Here is a 24,286-nt window from a genome sequence, read left to right as displayed (position 1 = left end):
AGATATGGTAGCTTTTCCGGGATTTAAACCTAAAATAAAACCGAATTTCTATTTCTGACTCTGCTCAAGTTGTGTATATTTAAGCTGAGCTAGCATTTACTGATGAAAGCAATTAAAAAACAAAGCTTTTTTTACAGTGTTGTTTAGTCATCCTCATTAACAGGTAAGTCAAGCCTGAAAATTTTAACTGTATAAACCAGTAGCAATAGACATAATATAATTTGATTTTTTTGCAATGTAATGCCCGAGTACTGGTGATTTTAAATAAATTTTTGTCCTTTAATTTTACAATGTCTGGCTGTTGCTGGTGCAGTTTGGAGTTCAAACTGACATGGATGGATTCACCTGGCAAATTTGGATTAAAAAATACTAGTTAATGGCAAAAGTTCTGTATGCAACTGCCTTGTCAAAGAATAATAATGGAGAATTAAAATAATCCTACAGTTAAGCTTCACTACCACATATCCTTAGTTATCTGTGCAAAGCTGTGGCCTTCATGTGGATTGTCTTTGTTCTCTGTGTTAGAGAAATGAACACCAATTCTTATCTGTATTGGTATTCCTTTAAATTATCTGCAAAAATGGAAAGCAAAACCTTATGCAACTGTGTAGACTTTATGTAGCACAGGCAGTTTTTCAGTGTATATGAATTTTAAAAAGGTTAGTTTATCTAACAGAACTTAAAATAGTTTCTTTATTGTGTGTGTGTGTGTGTGTATATACACACTCACACTATCTATACACCACATATATAATTATTCAGTATAGTCCTCAGTGTTAGGTTACTTAGTTACCTGTCAGAAGTGACATGGATATTGTGGTTGTTTGTTGTTTGTTTTTTGTTTTGTTTGTGTGCGGGTTTTTTGTGTGGGTTTTTTTTTTAATTATTTGTTTATTTTTAATTAATTTTTCCTCTAGGAAAGAGGGGAGTAGACCACATGGTTCTTGATGCCCTACAAGTCACTGGTAAAATGATATGGTGACACGAAAATTGTGTACAGTGTTGCAATTCAGGCATTTATTAAAAGAAAGACTTTCTTTTCCTTGAAGCTGACAGTAGTGAGAGAGATGTCTTTTGTTGCTGGCTTCCTGCCTATGTGAGGAAGTGCAGTAATTATGCACTGACTTTTACCTGTGTGCAAGGTTTTTCAAGGCTTAGTCCATTAAAAATAATGAATTTTTGTACGCCAGTGCTTTGCAGACAGCCAGCTGTCCAGCTAGTACTGTCCCCTCAATAGTCCTTCCTAAATGTAAGTAATGACTTACAAGATAGCTATTATGAAGATACTTTCGTGTATTTAATCACTTTGTCATAAAATTCAACCCCACTGGGAAGAAAATGGTAATACACCTTTTCTCCTAAGATGTGTTGCTATAGACCATCAGGTAGAGTAACATCATTAAAAATGTGATTAGTTTTCCAGCTGTCAAACTTTAATGCATAAAATTATAAGCTGTATGCATCTTAAATATTTAATCACTGCTGTTCTAATTAGTTGTGTTTATTTCAGCATCTTGACTGGTGGTGGTGAAGATGAAGAAATATACAGTACAGAAGACTGTGAGTTTGCAGCCAAGAAAAGGAAAAAAGATCATTTCAGGGATAACACAGATTCGCAATGTAAGGATGGGGGTTTTTTAATTTATTTTAGGAGACTCTTGTAGGTTTAGGAGAAATATATAATAGCCATTAATTTATATTCATCTATAGAGTAGTCTCCTGAGTTATGTTTACTTCTGTGTTGGTAACAAGTTCTGGTGCCAGAAGTGATACATCTTAATTGAACTGTGGCACTGATTATCTCTTGTGTGAGTTGTTTTTTTTTCCTGAAGATCCAAAGGTAATTCATTTAAGAACAGTAATTTCTGAATGATAAATGTCTTCTGATGCTAACCATGGTTTTATTTTGTGGACTAGTTTAAATTGTTGTGGATGCTTGTGGAAGCTTCTGCTTACCAAAGCAGCTGTTTTATTTTATTTTTTTTTCTTAATTCAAATTCTGATTAGTGATACAGCTCTAGAATCAGTTAATGAATAAATGTTTGTCATAAAACCTATGGCTCTTGGTAGAAACTTTATCAGTATTGAGGTTTTTGGGGAAAAAGTCCACTTTGGAAAAAAAATTAAAATATTAAAGTAATTTTTATCAGTTCTCTTTTTTAAAAGATCATCTATACTTTAGGCTGTAAACCTGTGTATGACAGCAAGTGAACTTATTGAAGTAGAGTAGGTAAAAGCTCATAAGCAACTTTTTGGTGTTTTTAATGCTGTGGTCTCAAAACGATCTCCATTATTTGTATATTCCCACAGTTGTAACAGAGATGGTCTTGTAGAAAGCTGAGAGCTTCCCCAGGCTAGTCTGGGTGTAAAGCACATTGAAAGGTTCAAGTGGCCATATGTAAGCACAGAATTTCACTTGACAACACACCAGGCTTCTGAAAGCTGAAGGTCTGCCCAGCTGCTGTTTTTAGGGTTGTGTAGTTCTCTGCAGCATTCTGCAAGTGGCTGAACCAAGTGAGTGCAGAGCAGGAGCCTTTAGGGAAGAAAATACATTAGAGAAATAGAGTGTTAGGAACAAAAAGGTTGCTGATATCTGTATTTTTCCTGTGTTAAGTGCTGTTCCTGTATAAAGGAGCCTGGCGGATTAAAAAAGATCAGGGGGGTTGTAGGAGAAATTGGCTGTTGTTGGTGCACAGTGGACAAAAGTGCTATATCTGCCAATTGTGTGCCAACTCTTGTGTTTGATTTGTAAAATTATTTGATTTTTCCATTATTTTTTCAAATGCATAACTTCTGAAAATTTGTAGTCATCATTTTCAGCCTTTATAAACTTCCTTCATTAAAAGTACTCTACCATCTCTCCTATCTTATGAAGCACTTTATTGAGATAGCTTGTTTTGTTCAGTCTTTCTAGGAGACATTACCTAAAGTGAAAGCCTAAAAATGCTTATTTAAATTTTTATTTTAGGTTTTTACCGTGAAAAGTGGATTTACGTTCATAAAGAAAGCACCAAGGAAGTAAGTCCTGCATGCTGTGGGTCAATTCCTACAATCTTTGTGCTGTTTAATAGACAAATAGTATATTAAAAATGCTTTCATGCCATGTGATCCTAGGGGTTATATTCAACGCTTTTAATTGGCAACATATTACACCTGCACGTGGTGAGGCAAAGGCAGCCAGCAAAGTGACTTTTATGTGGGTCCCTGTGGCAGAGATGTTCTGCCCATCCATGCAAGTTCCCACAAGCCTCCACTACACTCAAGCCCATCTGTCTCTATCATGTGTCTTTGAACTAAAGTTGAAAATGTTTGCAAAACCAGAGTAGTGTCTCCAAAAAAGGTGTTTGCAGGCAGCCCTTGCTATTTTGGAATCTTGATGTAAATTTGAATGTAGGTAAGTAAAACTTCAGTTGCAAACTTTGCAGAGAGGACCTTTGTATTCCACAGAGTCCAGATGCTTTCAGTTTAGGATACAAACTGTACCATGCAACTGTAACGCAAACATGAAAGATCTTAGAATGACCTCCTGGAAAGCCAAGGATTAAAATATGTCCATTGAATGTAGAGATAAACTGTCTTGAAGTTTCAGTTTCTTTCCAGTGTTGATTGCCATGGTTATCTGGGATAGGTGGAACTCAGACACCCGTAAGGATGTCTTTCATCCATGGTAATGCCAAGAAGGAGAGGGAAGTGTGACCCCGGCCATGCAGGCGAAAGTTGGCTTTGTATTTTGGAGCTGAGAGAGACCATAAAGAGCAGCGTACTGGGGAAGAGTGAGGTGGTGTGGAGAGAACGTACTTACAGGAGACACTGGAAGACTCTACCTTGCAGGCTAGTGACCCAAAGGCTGCTCTTCTACTTCTGAAGGGTGTTACAAAGTCTTTCACCAGATTCATAGCCCTCTTCCCCAGTTTTATCTTCGTCTGTGATAGATGTCTTTACTCACATGGTCTGCAGAAGTCTCAAGGGTGCTTTTTCCCTTTGTGCCATCTCAGATTTAGGGTAAGGAAGGGGGTATGACAGACTGTCACCAGTAATTACTGTGTTTTGAATAATACAAGTGGTTAACCTGACTTTTTGAGCAACATTCAGGCTAAACCACAAATTGGCTAAAATCACCACTTGCTGTCTTTTGTAACCTGTATGTTGTGATTTTTTTATTTTTTTTTTCCCTCCCCCTGCTTGTGCAGGAGCTGGTGTACTGGTGATGCGTAACTATTTACCTGAGTTTCTTGCCCACTCAGAGTGGATGAAGTATTTTGGTGTACCAATTAGCTTATTCTCGTCACTGCTGCTCTCTTCTAATAATTGACCATTGACCTTTCCTGTTGTGTTTTTTTTGTTTGTTTGTTTTAGTTTTTGTTGTTGTTGTTTGGGGTTTTTTAGTGGATGGTTAGAATTAATCGCTAATCTTTTTCAAGCAATTCCTTGTATAAATTCAAAAGTTTAAGAAGTTGAAATTTAAGTAGCGGAATGAAAAAGTAGCAAGGAATAACCATACTTGAACAAAAAACAAACAAACCCACCCAAACAAAACCAAACCCAAACCACAGAAGAAAATTTAAGTTAATCTGAAACATAATCTACAGGGGCTCTGGTTTTCCATACAGGCTGTAGTTATACTTGATTTCAAAATGGCTAAGTCTTGCAACTGGGAAACTTTTTTTACAAACTGGACAATGAATTTTAAGGCAAAATAACAGCAGGAGGAAGGTCATGATAAGAAGCATGTGAAACATGCTGTAGGAGAGCACTGAAAATAAATAAAACCTAAACATGCTCAGGTATATGGCTGAAATGAAGTAAGAGATGCTCTTTTGAGTAATTCTTGTCATGGTAGTACAGTGGGAAAGGTAGAGCTGAAGCTTCATGGAGATGTGCTTCCAGCTGTTCAAAGGAGTTCTCATGTTAATGTATTTGACCATGGTCTTCTGATAACTGTTTAGCTAGAGAACAGCGACAAACATTTAAATTTTAACAAAAGTTTTGTTGTCTGCAAGTGTTAATTCACTGCTATTAGCAGGTCGAACATGTTGTAAAGTGTGCAGCATGCTTGGATCTCTGGTATATTAACTGGATGAGCAAGCAGTATGATCCCTAATTTAGTCATTAACTGCTAGGCAGTAATTCCTACCACTGTGCAGTAAATAGTTAACTGTGTCCTGTACTGCTGTGGTACCTCCAGGGTAAGTAGGCTTTCACTGGGTTGCAAAAAGGAACGTTAAGTTGTACCGCCATCTTTTCTCCATCATGTAATTCACCAAAGTCTGTCTAGGAATGAACTCAAAGTAATTATTTATGCCCACCCTTCCCTGGGCTGATAAGCCACACTAGCACACTGCTCTGCAAGTGTTTTGCATCAGTTGCAGTGGTTTTTTTTCTGGCTTCATTATATTTGCTCCAAGGCTCTTGTGTGGCTTTGTGCCTCTAAATTTACTAATCTTCTGTGATCCATGTCATTTCAGGCTGCTACTGCCACCTTAAGTAGTTCAAGAACAGCTTCTGAAACTTCCATTTTCACCTTAAGACAACTGTGTGGGTGCACCAAAATAAAATGCTATTTCTCTTGCTCTTGCTTTTGGTACCTAAGAATTATGGCAAAACTTCTAGCACCCAGAAAATAAATTCTAGATGTAGAGACCAGTTGTTCTTCCAATCCCAGGAGCTAGTAGCGCTGTTCTTACCCTCAAATGTGAACATAGACTTAGTTAATGCTTATGGTTATAAGCTCAGTCTGCTGTACAAACAAGCTCTATTGAGGCAAATGGAGAGCGTGACAGAGCACCAGCATTGTGGTCCTGCAATAGTGGAGGATGCTCGGATACTGGTGATTACAGATTGCATGGTTAGTATGAATTTTAATTGCTGTTGAGTAATATTGCTTATGTACCTCTTACTTCCAAAGAGTAGATCTGATTTCATTTACTCTACTAGAAATTAAATAAATCTTCATTCCAGATACATTATATTTCCAGGGATCATGGTATACATGAGTATCATTTGCATGGTAAAGTGCTTTTCTGAATATTTTCCTCAATTTCATCATTGTTTCTTTCCATTTAAATTATGTTTATTTTTCTCAGAGACATGGCTACTGCACTTTGGGAGAAGCTTTTAACCGCTTAGATTTTTCAAGTGCAATTCAGGACATCAGAAGGTTCAATTACGTGGTCAAAGTAAGCTCTTTATTTTATATGCACGTTGTAAAATGCATTTGCTGATATGCCTGTGTGTACAAAAGAAACCATTTTGCACTGAACAGCTGATGATTTGTGACTGTATAAATATCCTGTTCATATGTAATTTATACTGCATGAAGCAACTTCAAAGTGAGTAGTTTTTCTTTGGTGAAAACTCATTACTCTGTGAAAGCCTGTAGCTTGAAAGGATGGTGATGGCCAGCATGTTCTGTATTTGCAGCGAAACACTGATTGTAATTTCAGTTGTTCATCAGTCTGGGTAGTGAATTATCTTTAAAGGCAAAATAATTCTTATACAACCAAAAATAGCAAAGTGTAGTACATCTTAAATATACTTTATGATGTCTTAAATATGCTTAAAATAGCAATTTCCAGAAGAATATTTGGTGTCTCAGTGTTCTGCATTTTCTGTTGCTTCTGCAGCTTCCTAACAGTCATGTGATTCATTGCACTTCTTTTTTTGATCTAGAAAAAGATAAAAACGCATTTATCTTTGTTAACATCCCTTAAAACTGGACACTCCAGCTTTTTTTCAGTCTTTTTTTTTGTCTTCCAGAAATGAGTTTTATTGCAAGTTCTCTTGTACAAACAATGTAGTGACATGAAGTTTGCAGAAACAATTATGATATATTAATCTTGTGATTCCTGGGAAAGTCTCTTTCTCACTGTGTTAGCTTCTCTGGGTCCTGTCTAATCTTGAGAGTTCAGTGAGTGCAGGGAGCCTGTATGTTCTGGACAACAGGGCTATCTGCCTGTTTTCTAAAAATACATAACTTGTACTTATGCCTTAATTTCCTCGATGCCTAACCAGCTGCCCACTTGGGAATACCTGTTCTAGGAGATACTGGTTTTTCTCTAGTCCTAAATTCTTTTGTCATCTAACTTGAGGTAGTAAAGTCCTTGTCCCAGTTCCTAGATAAACTGAGAATGTGAGACATCAAGACTAGAGTTCAGTTCAGTGGTGAGGCTGTTCACAAATAAGGTAGTGGTTGGAATAGATCCAGAACTTGAAAAGACACAAATCAAAATTAAATAAACATACCAGGAGAAAACCTGTATGACTAGGCTGTGGAATATTTGGAGAGAAAACATGTTCTACCCATCTTTGTGAAGCCAAGAACAGTGTATTATACTTCCAGAAAAACAAGAGATGTGAGACCAAAGAAAACAAAGCAAAAAGGGATTTGTATCCAGGCTAGTGGTTAGGGTACTTGCCTGTTATATACCAAAAAGAAAAAATCTGTAAGGCGAATATGTATGTGTTGTGGTTTAGAATGTTGCTTTTTGATGCTGCTTTGGGAGCAGAAACAAGAACCTTGCTCTTTCCCAAGACTTTTCGGCCTCAAACAGTAGGAAGAAAAAAAAGGCACCTAGAAAAGATGAATTATGTTATAAATGGGTTTAACGTTGAGTGCCTTGCTTGAATGGTAAACAGGTAGAATGGATCTGGAACTAGAATTTTCCGTGTTTTTTAGATGCTGCAGTGCCTAAGCTGAGTTGCTCAAAATAGTTGATTGTAATGAAGGGCAAAGTCTAACATAAGCACATCGAAGAGTTTCTCTTCTGTTTGCCAAAGAATATAAAGTGGCTGATTTAGTTAGATAAGCTTAAGATTGTTGAGAAAGGAGCAATACTTTAAAATTCAGAAATTTGGCAAACCATTACAAGAGTAGTGGTAGACCCTAAGAAATCAGGGTGGATTTAGAATAGCGGGCCAAATTCCAAAATCCTTCTAACATTTTAGTATTTGAAAGTTTAAAAATTGTAGAATTGTTTTACAATTACAAAAATTTAATGACCTTTGCATCAGTTCTTCTGAGGTGATGGAGGCAAACTGACTTTTATCAACAGGTACAGGAAATGTACAGCTAAAACCTTAAAAGATACTGAGCTAATAAACATTATCAATATGAGTGACAGCTGTTCCTCATTCTGTAGCTGGAGAACTTGCTAACTTGAGAAAAATTTGTGGTGTTTTATCTAATAAATTGAAACATCTCTGTGGATGTCAGTAATATATGAAGTTGCAACAGATCTTTAAAAAGGATGTTTAATCTGCTCTATCAGGTTTTAAGCCAATCTGCAACTGAGACCTAATGTAAGCAGCAGGTCATCCCACACCCATCTGCTTTAGACAAGTTCTCTTTTGCTTCGCTGAAGTTTCTGATGCTGATGTTTTGTGTCTCATCTCATTTGATGCAGTCCGGCAGTTCCTATTTCTTTTCCTCTAAGAATCATCCCTAGTAACGCACAAACACAATGGTGATTACTTTTATGTGTGTTCTGCTTGTTGCATTTAAAATAACAAGATGTAAATCAAGAAGACTTTTTAAATACCAAGCCCTACTAGGTAGCTCTTCTTTGATCTCAGACCACCCACATGATTCATTTTGACTCTGCAATTCACTTAAAACCCCACGATCATTAAAAGTTACTATAGATGTCTGCAGTGGGGGGAGGAGGTGGGTTCAACTGTTTTCCTGCACTTGTTTATGCCGTAGTATTAATATACTAGTCATTTCTTAGCTGTTAAAGGTCTGATACATATGATTTTTCATATGGAGGATCTTTTTTCAAAATGTTTCCATTTGAATAAACAGTTGGTCCATTCGGAGTTACCTCTAGTGTGCAATGTAAGCTGTGGCTATGCACACATCACCAAGACTGAATTCCTGTCAGATCCTTGTACTCATGCACCTGCTAAAATTGTCTTAATCCTTGCATATTAACCTTCACTGAAATTGGAATAGTCATAAAAATCAGCCAGGTGGAGTTTGCTTCTTCCATTTGATCTTTAGTCTGACTTACATAACTGAGGGTTTATTTTTTTTAATTAATCAGGAGAAATGTGCATACTTGCTTGAACTGGCAGACTGCCAGAGACTTCTAAATTGTTAATCAAACTAAAAGGCTTTGAAAATGCCAAGAAAGAGGTCCTGGTATGTCTTCTCAAAAAAACAGTATGAATACATTGCTTGTATTTAAATACATCAGGGGAATTATTTCCTCCTTTCATAGCACATAATGTTTTGTCAGGGATCCTGCAGAGAAGCCAAAAGGAACATTATTAAATCAGGGAGAGAACAGGTGTATTCTCTCTTCCTCCAAAAGAAAATTGAGTGTCAAATCAGTGTTTTAGAAATGAAGATACAAAATAATTTTTGGCAGGCTTAGTCTTTGTTCACCCTCTGTGCCAAGAGCTGATGCTGTCCTGCAAAGTGTGGCTCTGCAAGGGATGCTGGTTTTGCTCCCTGCTCTCCCTTTGCATTGAGAACACTTGTTCTGAACATGCTTCTAAATACTACAATATTGTTGTAACATTTAAGTCTGTCTTATTTCATATTAATGGACCATTTTTTTGTTAAAGGGGCAATGGCCTCTGTCAGCTACAAAACCGAATCTAAAATGTAAAAGCGGAGGTGTAGGAATGGAACAAGGGCCAGTAGTGCCCGAAGCTTGGGGTTCATGTGCAGCCACAACTTCAGCTGTTCTGGTTACTTTCCTCTAGACCATTCCCAGGGTTGTCACCACTTTTCTGTTCACAGCGGTTCCAGAGAGAAACGTGTGGTCAGTTAGGAGATCTGCTAAGGGGAAGTTACTAATACAGCCTGTATACTGCTCATTGTTAGATTACTGGGGCTTCTCCTACCAGGAACCTGAATGCAAGAATAACACAGATTTTTTTGTTGCTGTTGTTTGTTTGTTTGTCTCCAGTTTAGGTAAAATACAGCATTTCCCCTCCCTGAGCAGAAAGTAGTGCACCTAAGTGCACATCACGCCTTGATTTGACCACTATGATACTTCGCCTCAGAAATGAGAAGTCTGTTAGTTGGTATCAGTTCAGAGTGATGTTCCTGGCCACTGACTCTGTCAGGGGCTTTAGGACCCCCCTTATTTGTGAGCCTCCAAAACAGACTGCCTCCATTATTGCATTACAGCTTATGAAGATCATGTGTCATGTGCTGTATAAGAGATACACACCTAGTATTTGTATAGTATTTTGAAAATGCATGTCTCTTCATGAGTTGTTCATGTCATGCCTAAAGCTATCCTCATTTGTCCTGCTTCATTTTCTGAACTCTGTAGTTATGTTTTTACAAAATACGGTTGAAGTGATCTAAGCTATTGTAGCTGAATGTATGTAGTGAAAATGTGTATTTTAAACCATATTCTGTCATTTTTCTAAATTTCAATTCTTTGTCATAGCTTTTGCAGTTAATTGCAAAATCCCAGTTAACTTCACTGAGTGGTGCAGCACAGAAGAACTACTTTAACATTTTGGACAAAATTGTGCAGAAAGGTAAGACCTAAGGTTTTGTAATGTACTTGTTCAGATTTAATTGCTGTGACTAAGCTATCAGGTGGGTTTTTTTTGTTAGCTTTATTACCATTATTACATTCTAAGACAAAGCAATAGCATATTTAATTAGTGAAAGGTTTCATACTTCCCATCACATAGTTCCAATAATCAAGATAAAACTGAATAGTATCTGCTGAAACGGATTTGTGAAGTTAAGTGACAATTATATTCTATTCACAAACTATTTGTTACTATAAAATTATACTCTTTATGAAATGTGAAAGCTTTTAGATTAGTAGCAGTTTTTAATTTGCATGATGTACTGAGATTTAAAGTACATAACTGCTTTTTTATTTTTAAAAAAGCTATTACATAATATTAAAAGCATTTTTTTCTGGTATCCATACTAAATGGAAATGTAACGCTATCATCTTTGAATAGGAGAAATAGGGTTTATAAGTAGTTGTTCAGCATTAAGTTTATTAAATGCATAGCATGAAATGTTACATCAGATTTGCCTGTGAAATTGTTAGTTATTGATCTTGCACTTATGGAACAGCATTAATGAATGTCATGGTGGGAATTAGAGCAGCTATTTGCACACAAACAGTTAAGTCATAATTAGTTAATCTAAAAAAGTGTTGATTAGCCTGAGCTAACTGTATTAGCTTGGTTAACTCAGTTAACCGAAATTCTATTTGCTTTGGTTTGTTCTCCAGTCATGGAAGACCAGTATAACCCACGATTAATCAAGGATCTTCTACAGGATCTGAGTTCTACTCTCTGTATACTGATTAGGGGAGTAGGAAAATCTGAGTTGGTAGGGAACGTCAATGTTTGGATTTGCCGATTAGAAACCATCCTTCTGTGGCAACAACAACTGAAAAACCTTCAGATGAACAAGGTATATTATTAAAGCATGCTGAAAAAGTGATTCGGGGTGGGGAATTATATTGAATGTTGGTTGATGATTTGTAAGTGAACAAAGTTTCAAATACATCTTAAATAGTTTTAGTTGTTTGCTTTTAGAGAAGTAATATGAAATTAATTAAATTGAATCAACTTAATTTTCTAATGTTTTAATAGTTATTTTCTAATGAGAGCTGCTACAGTGCCTGTACTGCCAGTTTCTGGTAGACATGTATGCATATAATTGTTTTTCTCACCCAAATCTCAAAATGTTTGTCTCTAGATTGTCAGATAGAGATGGAAAAATAGCAATTTTTAATTCCAAAGTAAATGCTCTCCTATTGAAGAAACACAAATCTAAAGAGAATTGTAGAGGTAGATTAAGAAAACAGAAATAAAACGTTTAAGTAGCAATTTTGCAGCTTTATTCATTAGCACAGTTGTGTTTCATTAAAAAAAGGCTAACGACTTCAGCATCTGGACTCTGATCATGCAACTTCGTTCAAAGCATGTGGTGTGTGCTGTTCCAGGCTTCTATAGTGGAAACTTCTGATAAGCAGGCAATTTTTTTTTTTAACCTGTCTGGGTGACTCCTGGAGGAAGAAATGCTGCACGTGGTTGCTCACAGTGAGGTCATACAACTGCTTCATCTGTTGGCTTTCCGCTATGAAACTCTGAAATTGTCCTTGCTGTGTGTGCCGGGTGTCTGAATAAAACAGCTGCTGTTGGAATAGAAAGGACAAATGGGGAAGCCAATCTCAGCAGTTTTCACATGCCAAGCAGCCACACCACAGACAGCTTTGAGACACTGCAGTTGCTGCGTTTCCTTCCAGCGTGCTGCTTCCGTCTGAGCTGCTTTACGTTGTTTGAAATTACTAATGAGAAATGTTGCATCTGTAATGCTCGTGTATTCCTGAACACAATGATAGTCCCAGAGATGTTTATAGCACATGACACTATGGAAAGCAGAGTCTACAAGTGAGATGAATGGTTGTGAATGAACCTGGTGGGAGCTTTGTGCCACGTGCCTGCGTGGGCTCCAGGTTCAGCCTGGTACAAGTTGTGCTGTAGGTTGCCCCATTCAGCAGAGGTGTGTCCTCCTAATGAGAACTTTCTCAGTGCTCTGATCTGTCACCTCCTGCAGAATTCCCCATTTATGTGTGAAGGGAACTATCTCCAGACTTCAGATACGAACCTGCTGTCTTCTGCCTCTGACTGTGAAAATGTTTTAATTCTGTATTTATCCTACAAATGATTTTATAATTTGTTCATACTTCTATTATAGTTAGTTTTAGCACACTTTTCTCAAAGCTGGAATTGAATTATATCATAGTTTTCAAGACTGTATGCTCTTGAATTAGTTTCTGAGAATGAAAGTGTTTTAAAATTGTTTGGATTTTAAATAAAGAATTTAGGAGATGTTTACTTTAACAGTAGGAAAGCTGTAAGTTATAAAGACAGTCTGCAGCTCCTTCTGTACCTGTAGCCATTTCAGTTTTCAACAACAGCAATTAGAAACTAATAGTAGCCAATTAATCAAAGTATCACATAACTAATCAGATCTTACTCAACGGTTTTGTACAAACTAAACTAAGACCTGAGCTACCTCTGAAGTAAGAATCTTAATTATACCTTATACTGTCAAGTTCTTGTATTTAAAAGTCTTCAACTCTTATTTCCAGCAAGTCAACAATGGTCTTACACTTAGTGATCTTCCTCTGCATATGCTGAATAACATCTTATATAGGTTCTCTGACGGCTGGGACATTATTACTTTGGGTCAAGTGACCCCAACTTTATACATGCTCAGTGAAGACAGACAGTTGTGGAAAAAACTCTGCCAGTACCATTTTGCAGAAAAACAGGTAATAAACTATTATTTGCATAAATGTGGCCCTTATCTTTTCAATATGGTACACTAATAATGAAGTGCGAACTCACCTCTTTTGAGATATGTGGCAGCATGCAGTAATAGTGAAAATATTCTTTCTTTTTTGGGCTTTGTTCATACTAAAAATTGTATTCAACATGCCTGTGAGTTTAGGGTAACCATCAGGCTGTTTCCTTATATTACATTAAAAAATGTCTACCATAAGATGATTATTTTTTTTTTTTTTTTACTACACAATCCCCAACAAGTGTGGTAGAAGATACCTCTAGTATATTTCTAGTTTTAGTATCTGAAGTATAATTTCTTTTACTAGTCAAGGTAGGCAGGCAGATTGCTTAAACCTTTAGTGTATATGAACATTCTGGTGAAACCAAAATTGGATTCTTCAAAAAAGTTTAAATGCTTGAGATTTTGACATGAACAGAAAGAGAAATGATACTTTTCTGTTACTTCCTCATGAAAAGTATTAAAGTAATCTAGGAACTCCTTCAGAACTGTCTTCATTTTCTGACAGGAATATATGCTGGGTCAAAATTGGACTAGCTGAAAATAAAGGTATGAAAACAGAAATTACTACATTAGAGCTGGAGGAAGAACTTTAAAAACCTGATACATTCCAGAACGGAGGAAGTGAAAATACTCATTCTTAAATCTGACAAGTCGAAGTGGTACCACTTAGTTGGTGACTACCAAATTAACTATTATTATAACAGGAAAGACAGAAGTGAAGATAATTAACTTGTGTGGAGTTGATACAAATAAGAATTTTGGTGAGGTGAAAGAATCTATTCATAGAGAATACAGACAGGCATAGGCAAACTGAAAAATCTGCCTTCAAAGGCAGCTCAGGAGAATGTGAGGTGAGGTTGTGAGCAGAGGTTTAAGTTTAATGTAGCAATCAAATGTATTTTGAGAGTAGATGAGGTAAGCCCTACTGAACAGTGACAAAACTGGCTGGAGTGGAAGCTGTTACACTGAGGTAAAGCTGGGAAAAAATTGCTTAAGTATTTCAGTAGAATTAGCCAGCCCTATGACTTATGCAGGACACTTCTACACAGTGTTCCCAATGCGTTCCTAAGTGTTCACATTTAGTTTCTGATAGAGTTTTTAATTATAGAAATTATTTATTTTCCAATATTCTGCTTTTTCTGTTTAAAAGTGTACTGCCTTAAGCTCCAGACACACGTTAGGTTGTTTTTCCTGCCCTCTGCAGTATCTTTGAACCATTGAAACAACCACAAAAACGTACTTGATATCTGAAGAGCACTTTTAGAAAAAATGAGAACTCTACTACACAGGGAAGCTATTATGAAATGAAGTGTAGCTGAAACCACAAAGGCAGGGCTATTCTCCCCATCTAGGAGTAGTCTTCTGAATGAAGAAAGCCCTCAATGTATTAGCATTAATCCACACTGAGTGGAACAAGAAGTCTTACAAGTACATACTTAATAAACCTTGGCTGTATGTTAAGCTGGGAGAAATAGCCACTGTGCGCCGGCTAATCTTTACATAAAGATTATATCCTCAAGAAGTAAATCAATCACTGATTATTGCTATCCTTCTAAAAAGATCATAAGTAAATATGAAAAATAATAATGTATATGCTTTTAAAATGAAAGAAAAAAGCTTTATTTAAATCCATAGTTACTATCTTAACAGAAAACCACTATTTGTAATGCACAATCATTTTTTAATCTTATTTCTGAGTGTTGTGAAGTTTAAGTAGAAAATGAAGTACTTATGGCTCTAAATACTATTTTTGTTATGTGGTTATTGACTATAATTAGAATAATTTCAATACAGTGGAGTTGGATCAGCTGTGTATGGCCTACTTTTTCTTGGCAATGTGTACTCTCCTATTTTTAGTGTTTTACCTTTCTTTCTTGTGGCTAGATCTCTCACTGCTTTTCAGAGATGTGTGATGTCAGATTATTGACTTGAAAGAATTCCAGTTACAGAACTTCAGTTTAACTACCATTTTATTTTCCAGTGCTTTACCTGATTTCATATCATAATTTATGTCCAGTTTTGTAGGCATTTGATCCTGTCAGAGGAAGGTCACATTGACTGGAAGCTGATGTACTTTGCACTTCAGAAATACTACCCAATAAAGGAACAGTACGGGGACACCTTGCATTTCTGTCGACACTGTAGTATTCTCTTCTGGAAGGTAAGAGCTTTGAAAGAGAAAATCAGAAATAAGTTCAAACAGCTACTGCTGATTGTCTGAAAGGAAAAATATTAAGATCATCTTGTCAGATTACTCATGTGAAATGTGATTGAACAATATCGAACTTTAAATCATAAAACTTCCACATATATAAAACTTCAGTAATACATTCCAAAGTTGTTCTTTATCTACCATTCGTGTCTCTTGATACCTGATAACCTCAATGCTTGGAATTGCAAGGAAAAATGCGATGTAGAAAGCATTGCACTTTGTCTTTTGTATCTCTTTAGTCTTATGCAAAGTGGTTAGCAACTTGTATGGAGTTGGCCATTTTGACATCCCTTTTCTAGTGATAGCATGGCAATCAGTATGTCTCTAATGAGAACTGAGTACTATAGCATTCCTATCACATGGGTGTAGAACTTTGTATTTTTTTTAGCCTTGCTTCTGTCCCATATAAAGTTCAGAGCGGTGTTTGAAGCTTCATTCAGAATTTATTTTATGTTGATTCTGATGTTTACCATGAAGCGTGTTCTGTCTTACAGGACAATTTTAACTTTTGTACGGTGTTCTCATGTTTAACTCATGCATGAGCATGTAGTCCTGCTTTTACTTTTTGTTGTAACATAATCTAGCCTTGTAGTTAGTGAGACGTCTTTTAATTTTGCAGCTTAAAGCCCAAGCATGGGTCATGGTAAGGAGACAACAAGAGCACAAAATGTTTGAGAAATCTTGGAAAACACTCATATTCTAATTCACAGAAATTAGTTTCTCTTGTGTCACCTTTCTGTAATTTTAAGAGGAGTTGCAAGTCAGTGCGAGGCTTTTTTAATTTCCATAGAAAACTCAAGGCAGTTTAACAGGATAAGCTAGCTTTCAAAGTAGCATGTTCCTGAATGATGTCATCTTGAAGTTGTGTATGTGTCCTTGATACCACAGGAGCCTCTCCAGGTACTAATATGTTTTGCTAAATTAATAGTAGGAAAGCAGGTAGTCAGAATTGGTTTCTGCTATGAAAAGTCTGGGCATTTGCTGACCAGCCTGTGTCAAGAGAGACATTACAGTGCAATTGGTCTTTATCATGTTGCTCAGGATGTAGGGTGAAATTTTCTCTTTGAAAGTGGAAATGTTAAAGGTAAGCACACAGCACACATGCAGGTGGGCATTTTTGGTATTGGATTTGTTTGGATTGTCTGATTAATGCTTTCTACAGTAAAATTGTCTCATTCTGATCTTAGTATAATTGAAAGTACACTACTTTAATATTAGGAATGACTAAAATGTGTTAGGAATTAAATGTTTAACTTTGGATATCATGTGTGTCAGTAAGAAGCAGTGAACCTGTAACTTACACTCAACACAGTGACTTATGAAGAGACTTTGTTTGGATTGATGAGCAGTACCCACATGATCACCATTGCAGTGCTGACTGCCTCCTCCTGGAGATTTGGGCAGGTTGTGGGGATGGTGTGGCTATAGATGCACTAAAATTTGGCAGCAGGGGTTTGGGATTGGCTGTTTTACCAAGAGCGTGGTCAGCAGATTGAGGAAGGTGATTATCCCTTTTCACTTGGCACTCATCAGGGACACCGCATCCAGCCTCAATACAAAAAAAAAAAAAAAAAAAAGATACTGATAAACTGGATGGTGTTCAAGTGAGGACCAAGTAATCAGGGAGGCTTGAGGACTTGTCCTGTGGGCTTGAAGACCTGCTCTGTGAGGAGACTCTGGGAAAGACTCTGTCAGAGGAACACCAGAGCCTGCTGTGGGGAGAGCCAAGTAAGGGAATGGTTTGACCATAGAGCTTGTGCAGTTTCCATCCTTCATTTTCAAGGCCTGACTGGGTGGAGCTCAGAGCAACCTGATCTGATCTCACAGCTCACCCGCTTTGAGCAGAGGGCTGGACTGGAGACCTCCTGAGGTGCTGCCCAACCTGATTATTCTGCAAGCCTGCACTGCAGTTTTCCTTCTGTGGGTCTTGGAAGCTAAGCCTTGGCCCTGTCTTGAAATAAATATTTGATCAGGCTGAAATAGATTATCAAACAAATTTATTTCAGCACAACTGGCACCCTTATTGTCAGGACACCAATCACTGGTCTGAAAAACAGTTCCTCTGCTTATAGGGTAATGTGAATAAAGTAGTGCTAGTCTCTCTGAGTTATATAGAGGAACAGTAGTTCTGATTTTTCAGGCATTTGTTTCTATATCATCTCTTAAGCCTTCTAAAAAGAGATGAGAAACAAAGCAGAGGGCAGGAGGGTACTCCATTAGTTCTAGAATATTTCTGTGCTAGGTGAAAATATTTCTTAATTGGAAAGAACTTTTATTAGGCTTTGACAATTCATTCAAGTTTCAGTATCATACTTGATTAGACAGGTTATTAAGTTAAATATGTATATGAGTGGTTGACTTAATTATATCTATTAATATAATGTACAGATTTTTTCCCAACTCCATCTTTTACTCTGCCTAATTCCATTGAGCATATGGGGACTGGGATCAAAACCAAACTTTAGAATAGAAATCACAGTACTTTACAGAAGAAAAGTACCAAGTGTTGGAATCTTGAAACAAAAGGAAGCACTGGATTCTTCAGATAGGTTATAGTAAATTAAAACTTAGTTTCTTCTTTTCATAGTACACTACCAAAATCAGCAAGCTTTTGCTTTCGAGAAGAACTTCAGGCAGTGCGCTGAACACTTCTTGGTGTTGCACCTTTGGGCTTGTGTGTTTTGGGTTGTATTTTTTTCTTCCACTCATTCAAGAACAAAGCTGAACGTTGGAATAGTTACAGAGGAACAAGTATTTAAGTGACCAGGGCATGAAGATGACTAGCAGAGGTTAATTTCTTTTACCTTAACTGTGTTAAAGCTATTAAGGAATGTGACTGATCTTCCTAAATACTTCTCAGAGAAAGAAAAGGGATGGATAAACATGAGACTGCTTAAGGAAATTATTTAAGCTAAGGGACAGCCTTGATGCAAATACATTGTAGAAACTAGTTGTGAGTAAATTCTGAGTTAGGAGTTTCTAAGAACCAAAGCAGTGAGGTTCTGAAATAGCCACAAAGCACAGGCTTAGATAGTGATGAAAAGAATCTCAATAAGTTTGAGATTGATACTATAATGTAATTGCTGGCAACATGGGAGCTACACACAGGAAGTTCTTTGTCCTGCATTTTGTGTCCTTTTAAAGAAGGTCTTGCAAAATAAGAGACTGATGGCTACTGAGCGGAGTTAGCAAACAGTAGAAGTAGGGAAATTACTTTACTTTTCAATGTGCTTTAATTATTTTAGTGTTACTTTTAAGAAGTCTTTAAGAGCTTTCAAGAAGTGGCATTTGTATTCCCGTGTTTGTTTAAAACCTGTGACCATAGTAATGTTGAATACAAGGAGACTCCTAAATGTGCTGTAGGAAGCACAGTGATATAATAGAACATCTTGTACTCTGCTGTGTTAAAGGGAGTGACTGTAAGAAACTCTCTCTATCAAATGAATGTATTTGAGAAGTGTCTTCATTTGTCCATGAGGAAAATAAGCAAAATCTGTAATTCCAGTAGCGTCAAAGTAGTGGCAAGCTAATTATTGACTGATAGCTCTCTAAATGCTTTCTACAGATACTATTTCTTCTGTTCCACTAGGCAACATTGCAATTGTAGGTAATTCTTTCATTTTCTTGGCTCAGTAGCACACTTCAGTTATCCCTGAGATGGCCATAGAAGTTGAAAAACCTCTTTCTTCTTTCAGTATCTAGGGCTTTATGCAAAACAGTGTAACTCTTTTGTGTAAGTAAAATACCTCATACTTGGCTTTAGTCTTGGGGCTTGTGCTGGTTTTTGTTTTCCAGCTGCTTGTGATTTGTCAGGAGAATAAAAGACTATTTTTCTGAGTGGCTCATGAACCTCAGCTTCAGTAAACCTTAACTCTGCTTCTTTTACTTTGTCTCTCCTTCCTGCTCCCTTCTTCATGATCCCAAAGGACTACCACCTTGCTTTGTTACTCAAGGTATTGCCTGTGTGTCTCATCTGTTTCCATTGCTGAGTGTTCTGTAATGTCCAAGTGAATAAGAGATTAATTTCTAATTGTTTGACACTCTTTGTTTTTTTGTTTTTTTGGTTTGTGTTTTTTTTTTTTTGTTTTGGTGGGTTTTTTTTTGATTCCCCACATCAGTTTAGCAGCAGGAATACGTTGTTCCTTGTTTCCTATTAGATAAGGTAGCTGTAACTTTCCATCTTAGTTTTTCATCAGGTTTGCTTTTTATTGTTGTCATATTCCCTGTTAATGCCATTTAAACTAGTACCATAATTCAGCTTCTAATGAACGTAGTAGGTGCATGTTGTCGGTGAAATGAGTGAGATTTGCTAAGAAATGGGTTTCTCTGCACTCAGTGTTAGAAACTGTTTTGGAACTCCCCGATGTATTTAATTCAGTACTTAAATGACAGTAACATGAAGCTCAGATAACTTTCTTTAATGCAAGGGTACTAAAACTGATTTTACTCCACTTGGAATGCTTTAGTCATACATGTTTTTATGAAAGTATCTCTGAAAAGAAATTCCCAAAACGGGATGACTTGAGAGAGTGGAAGGAGGCAATTAAAATGTTGCTTTCTAAATGAAGAAATGGTGGAAATAATTATACAGAAAAGGACTGTGGTTCCAAAGTTATTATGAGAGCTTCTTAATTTCCAGTTATGATAAAATTTGAGGAGGAAAACTATTACATTTGCCAGTAAATGCTCCTCCTGGTGAAGTATTATGTTAATTTAAAAGAATTCTGTTTTAGCTCTAAGTAGCTACATTGAAAATAAGTATGATTTGAACACCATTTATTAAATGGTATTTTGAGCAAAATGCCTTTTTCTTGGAAGGAGGAATACTAACAATTACAGAAAAGTTATGATTCTTCTTTCCAACCCTCGCCACTTCCCACCACCCCACCCCCCCGTAAAATTGCCGTTTCTTTTGGTTTTAATACCTAAAAACCCCAAGAACTGATCTTACCAACATTTTTATTGGACCTGTAATTCCTGACTGAGCAGAGCTTTCAGAAGCATTTTTAGGATGATGCGCAGAGCAAAGCAGATAGCATGGTACAAATTCTGTCTAAAATATTTAGGAGTATAAAAAGCACTAGAAAGGGATAGACTGGAGCTTCCTTCCCCAGAATCCTTAATTCTGATAGTGTGTTTTCCTGGAAATGGAAAGTAATGATATGACATTTACATGGGTATGGAAGATGATGGTTCATTAGCAGCTACCTTTGAGAGTGGTTTCTGCTGTGGTGTATCCATCTCTTCCTTCCAAGTGTCATCTCAAGATGAAGGTGTCAGGTGGTCTTAGTCTTCTGTTTTCTCATCTGCAGCTTCCCCAGATACAGGCAGTTCTACCTGTGCTCTGATCTGTTTGTCTCTTCTCTTTTTTGTTCATTTTGCTTGGGTGTGGAAGGGAAGGTGACATCTTTGACAGCACTTTCCTTATGTCAGTTTCCAAGTGAGAAAAGTTTTGTTGCCCCATATGATTAATTTGTCAACACTGGTGGAAAGGGAGAGAAACCCCTTAAGACCTGGGAATGACAGTTTCTGAGCTTTAAAACATTGTTGATCCCTTAAGGTGTTTAACCTCTTAATTAAACTGTCTGGGACTTTCTCCTTATTACACCTCTAGGATTTCCTTCCTTTAGAAGGTTCTAATGAGGTGCAAAACTGAACTTCTCATTTGAAGAGAAATTTGAGTCCTAAATAATCAGACGATTGTGCTGACTTCAAGTTTCTTTAATATTAAAGCAAGCACGGCAGGCTTAGTGAACTTGTAATGATAGGGTCATTCCATCCTGGCTTCTGTATTCCAAACCTGCCTGGGTGCTAACTTGTGTTTTAAGGCCATGCTTTCAGGTGGGGAAAATGTAGGAGTGAAAGAGGAGAAAAAGATCTGTGGCGGGGGAACAAGCAGGGAGAAAAACTGATATGGCTGGGACTTCAAACATGCTGTTCAGGTTTCTTTGGGAAGTGTCTGCTGCCCTTCACTTTGAAAGCAAGGAGCTTATTTTCCCCCTTGAAGTAGTAGTTGATTTCAGATTCTCATAGAACAGAAAATGTAGGTTCAACAAAGCAGTGGATTTTCTTTGTTTTTAGTTACTAAAAAATAATGGATAAGGAATATGGAATTTTTTCAAGAGCTCTGACTCAGGTCTTGGTTTGGGTAGGAACAAGGGGTGCGTGTCTAGGGGTGTGTTTTGTTTGGGGTGTTTTTCTCTGAAAAAAAGAAGACACCCTGTACTACCCCAGTCAAATGGAAAGGGCCTATTTTCTTAACAACTTAATCTAGAATGCTTAAAGAGAAATAGTGAATTCTTGAAAAGAGCAAGTTCCTATCAGTTTGTTTAGAGTGGAAGTAGTTGCATGTGCCTATATGTGAATTTTTGCTTTTAGTTTTGGTTGGTTTTTTTTAAATTGGGAGGGGAGGGGATATTGTGGGTATGGAAAGATAGCTTACTTTTTTTTGTCCTTCATTTTTCAGGATACAGGACACCCCTGCACAGCCAGTGATCCAAACACCTGTCTCATGCCAGTATCTCCTCAGCATTTCATTGATCTCTTCAAGTTTTGAGATGTTCAGTAGCTGTTTGTGGCCATTTTTGTGAAGAGTCAGGCAGGATATGTTATGCTTTTTGTGCAATATATTTAAGTGTAGAGTTTTGTTGTAATTTAAAAAAGATATGTGGGAGATCATCAGACAGGCTTATTTGGTGTGTGGTGTTTATGTGCAGAAAAGAGCTGAGGAGAAGGAGACACATTAAGAAAATTTCTTTGTCAGGAAATCTGAAGCGGACTTCTTTTCAAGTCCAAGAAAGACCATTTTAATCTCAACTTTATTCTTTGACGCCTTAATAGTTGGTTAAAATTATGTGGGGGAGTTTGGAAAACTTCATGGAAGAGTTAAACTGCTCTTACAGGGACCAAAGGAAGGGTTTTTTGTTAATCCTTCTTTCTTTAAGCCACTGTTTTCCAAACACCTCCATATAATTTACACTATTATAATGAATAGACCAATATTCTCTTGGACTCTTAATGCAGCAGTTACCAAGATGGCATTAATTATTGTGAGCTAGTGAATATAATACAGCTGTGGTTCCATCTGCTGCTCAGCCTATGAATGAAGGAAATCAACTGATCTTTGTACATACATTATGAAAAAATATTTTTAAGGACTTCATTAAACATATAACCTATCTCAGCACACTCTGCATAACTTGAGAGATGAGTCTGGGGCTATTGGAAAGTGATTTTTTTGTTGTTGTTGTTGTTTTTTTATGGTAGCTACAGCCTTTATTTATGCTGTTTGGTATGTCTACAAATGCAACTGCATTAATTCATCTTCTAAGAAGAAGACACTATTGAAAGTTAACAAGAATGGAGTTGCTTGTTTCTAGGCTGGTACTGGGGCAGGACATTAATTCTGCCACCTGAGGTTCTAACCTGACAAGGCTTTACAAGCTGTGGGAAACTCTGAAAGGGAGTCTGAGCTGAAGCACCTTCAGCCAAGTTTGGCAGATGATAAATTCTCCAGGAAGCTATTTTCTTCTGTCCTGTAGAACAAAATTAATTTCTTGGCTTAGGCAGGTAAAGGAAAAATTAGGGAAGTTTTGGGTTTGTCAGTGAAATTTAATAAATATGTAATGTACAGAAAAATAAATCATGTACTATATTCTGCACTTGCTTGTTCTGAATCTAGTTTTGTACAGTGTAATAAATCATGGTTTTATCTATTATTCCCAGAAGTATCTCGTGCATAGAGATGAATGCCTTTGAATTTTATAAGATCTTTCTATAACCTGTTCTTTGTAGTAATTGATAACGGAATGAGCAGCATACAGGCAGACAAGTGACATTGCTTTACAGTAATTGGTTGTATTAGCACTTTTTTAATAGAAGAGCTGGACTGTTAATTTGCTGTACAAGAAGAGGAGAATATTTCTTTGGGAGACTGTTTTATTAGCTTTAACTTATAAGGTTGGTGTAACACTGACATTCAGTTGAAATTGCTGATAGATGGATTTTTCAATTACAGGCTTTTGTGGGTTGTTTCTTTCCTTTAGTTAAGGTGTCTGCAGTGGCAGTGACCAGGTGTGGAACTGATGATGTCCATTCTTACTCCTGCTCACTCAGAGCACAGGGGCAAACCTCACCTTTCTCACCCAAGCACTGCTGTACCCACTGCATTTGTTAATGAAAAAGCTCTGATCTGACGGCTCAGAGAATCTGCTAAAAGAACAGAGAAGGGGAGGAGGCTGGAAGGACAGCTTTTGAAGAAGCAGGATACTGGATGGAGCTGCTTAGTTCAATTCATACTTGAGTAATTCATCCCATCTTGCTGGAAGCTGACCATGTGCAGCCTTTGGAGTCCCTAGTTAAAGGTTCTACTGCCTGCACTTCTACTTTTTTGATCAATGAAATCTAATTTATAGGCATAGTAGTATGGAACAGATCTGGAGAAGTGCTTGCTGTGAGTTATGCAACAGCAGACTTAAAGACATCCAAAACCTACATTTTTGTCCCTGTGCACAGGGGCTGTTCTTTGCAATTGCTCTTGAGTGGGGTAACCGAGGAAAAACACCAGGAAAAAGGACTAGCCCTGGGTTAGTTCTGATTCTCTAACATGAAAACTTAGCCTGTGTGACAGCTGTGCTACATGGACAGGAGACGTGCCAGTTTATAGAATGAAAAAAAGAGCAAGTATATATTTGAGTCTCTAATTTTCAAAATAAGCCGATGTGCAGCATTGCTGCATCTGTACCATGACTTGTGCTAATCCTGTG

The 24,286-nt window shown here is 37.1% G+C and overlaps 1 protein-coding gene across 3 annotated transcripts in view; it reads left to right on the top strand.

The window, feature by feature from the left end:
- The window catches only part of FBXO25 (F-box protein 25), a 34,852-nt gene extending 11,670 nt beyond the window's left edge, over positions 1-23,182 (top strand). For 2 of the 3 annotated variants that reach the window (XM_082048363.1, XM_082048364.1), the window contains exons 3-11: positions 1,511-1,620; positions 2,969-3,018; positions 6,084-6,176; positions 10,407-10,500; positions 11,220-11,404; positions 13,092-13,274; positions 15,327-15,470; positions 19,448-19,474; positions 21,988-23,182. In XM_082048363.1, coding sequence (XP_081904489.1) covers positions 1,511-1,620; positions 2,969-3,018; positions 6,084-6,176; positions 10,407-10,500; positions 11,220-11,404; positions 13,092-13,274; positions 15,327-15,470; positions 19,448-19,474; positions 21,988-22,077 — 976 coding nt within the window. In that variant the 3' untranslated portion in view covers positions 22,078-23,182. The remainder of the gene's footprint in view (positions 1-1,510; positions 1,621-2,968; positions 3,019-6,083; positions 6,177-10,406; positions 10,501-11,219; positions 11,405-13,091; positions 13,275-15,326; positions 15,471-19,447; positions 19,475-21,987) is intronic. The other variant, XM_082048365.1, reaches the window with a different exon arrangement.
- The last annotated feature ends 1,104 nt before the right edge of the window (positions 23,183-24,286 follow it).

This window comes from Streptopelia decaocto (assembly GCF_964273445.1).
Source record: "Streptopelia decaocto genome assembly, chromosome: 3".
Lineage (NCBI taxonomy): Eukaryota > Metazoa > Chordata > Aves > Columbiformes > Columbidae > Streptopelia > Streptopelia decaocto.
This window is presented reverse-complemented; position numbering and strand designations above follow the sequence as displayed.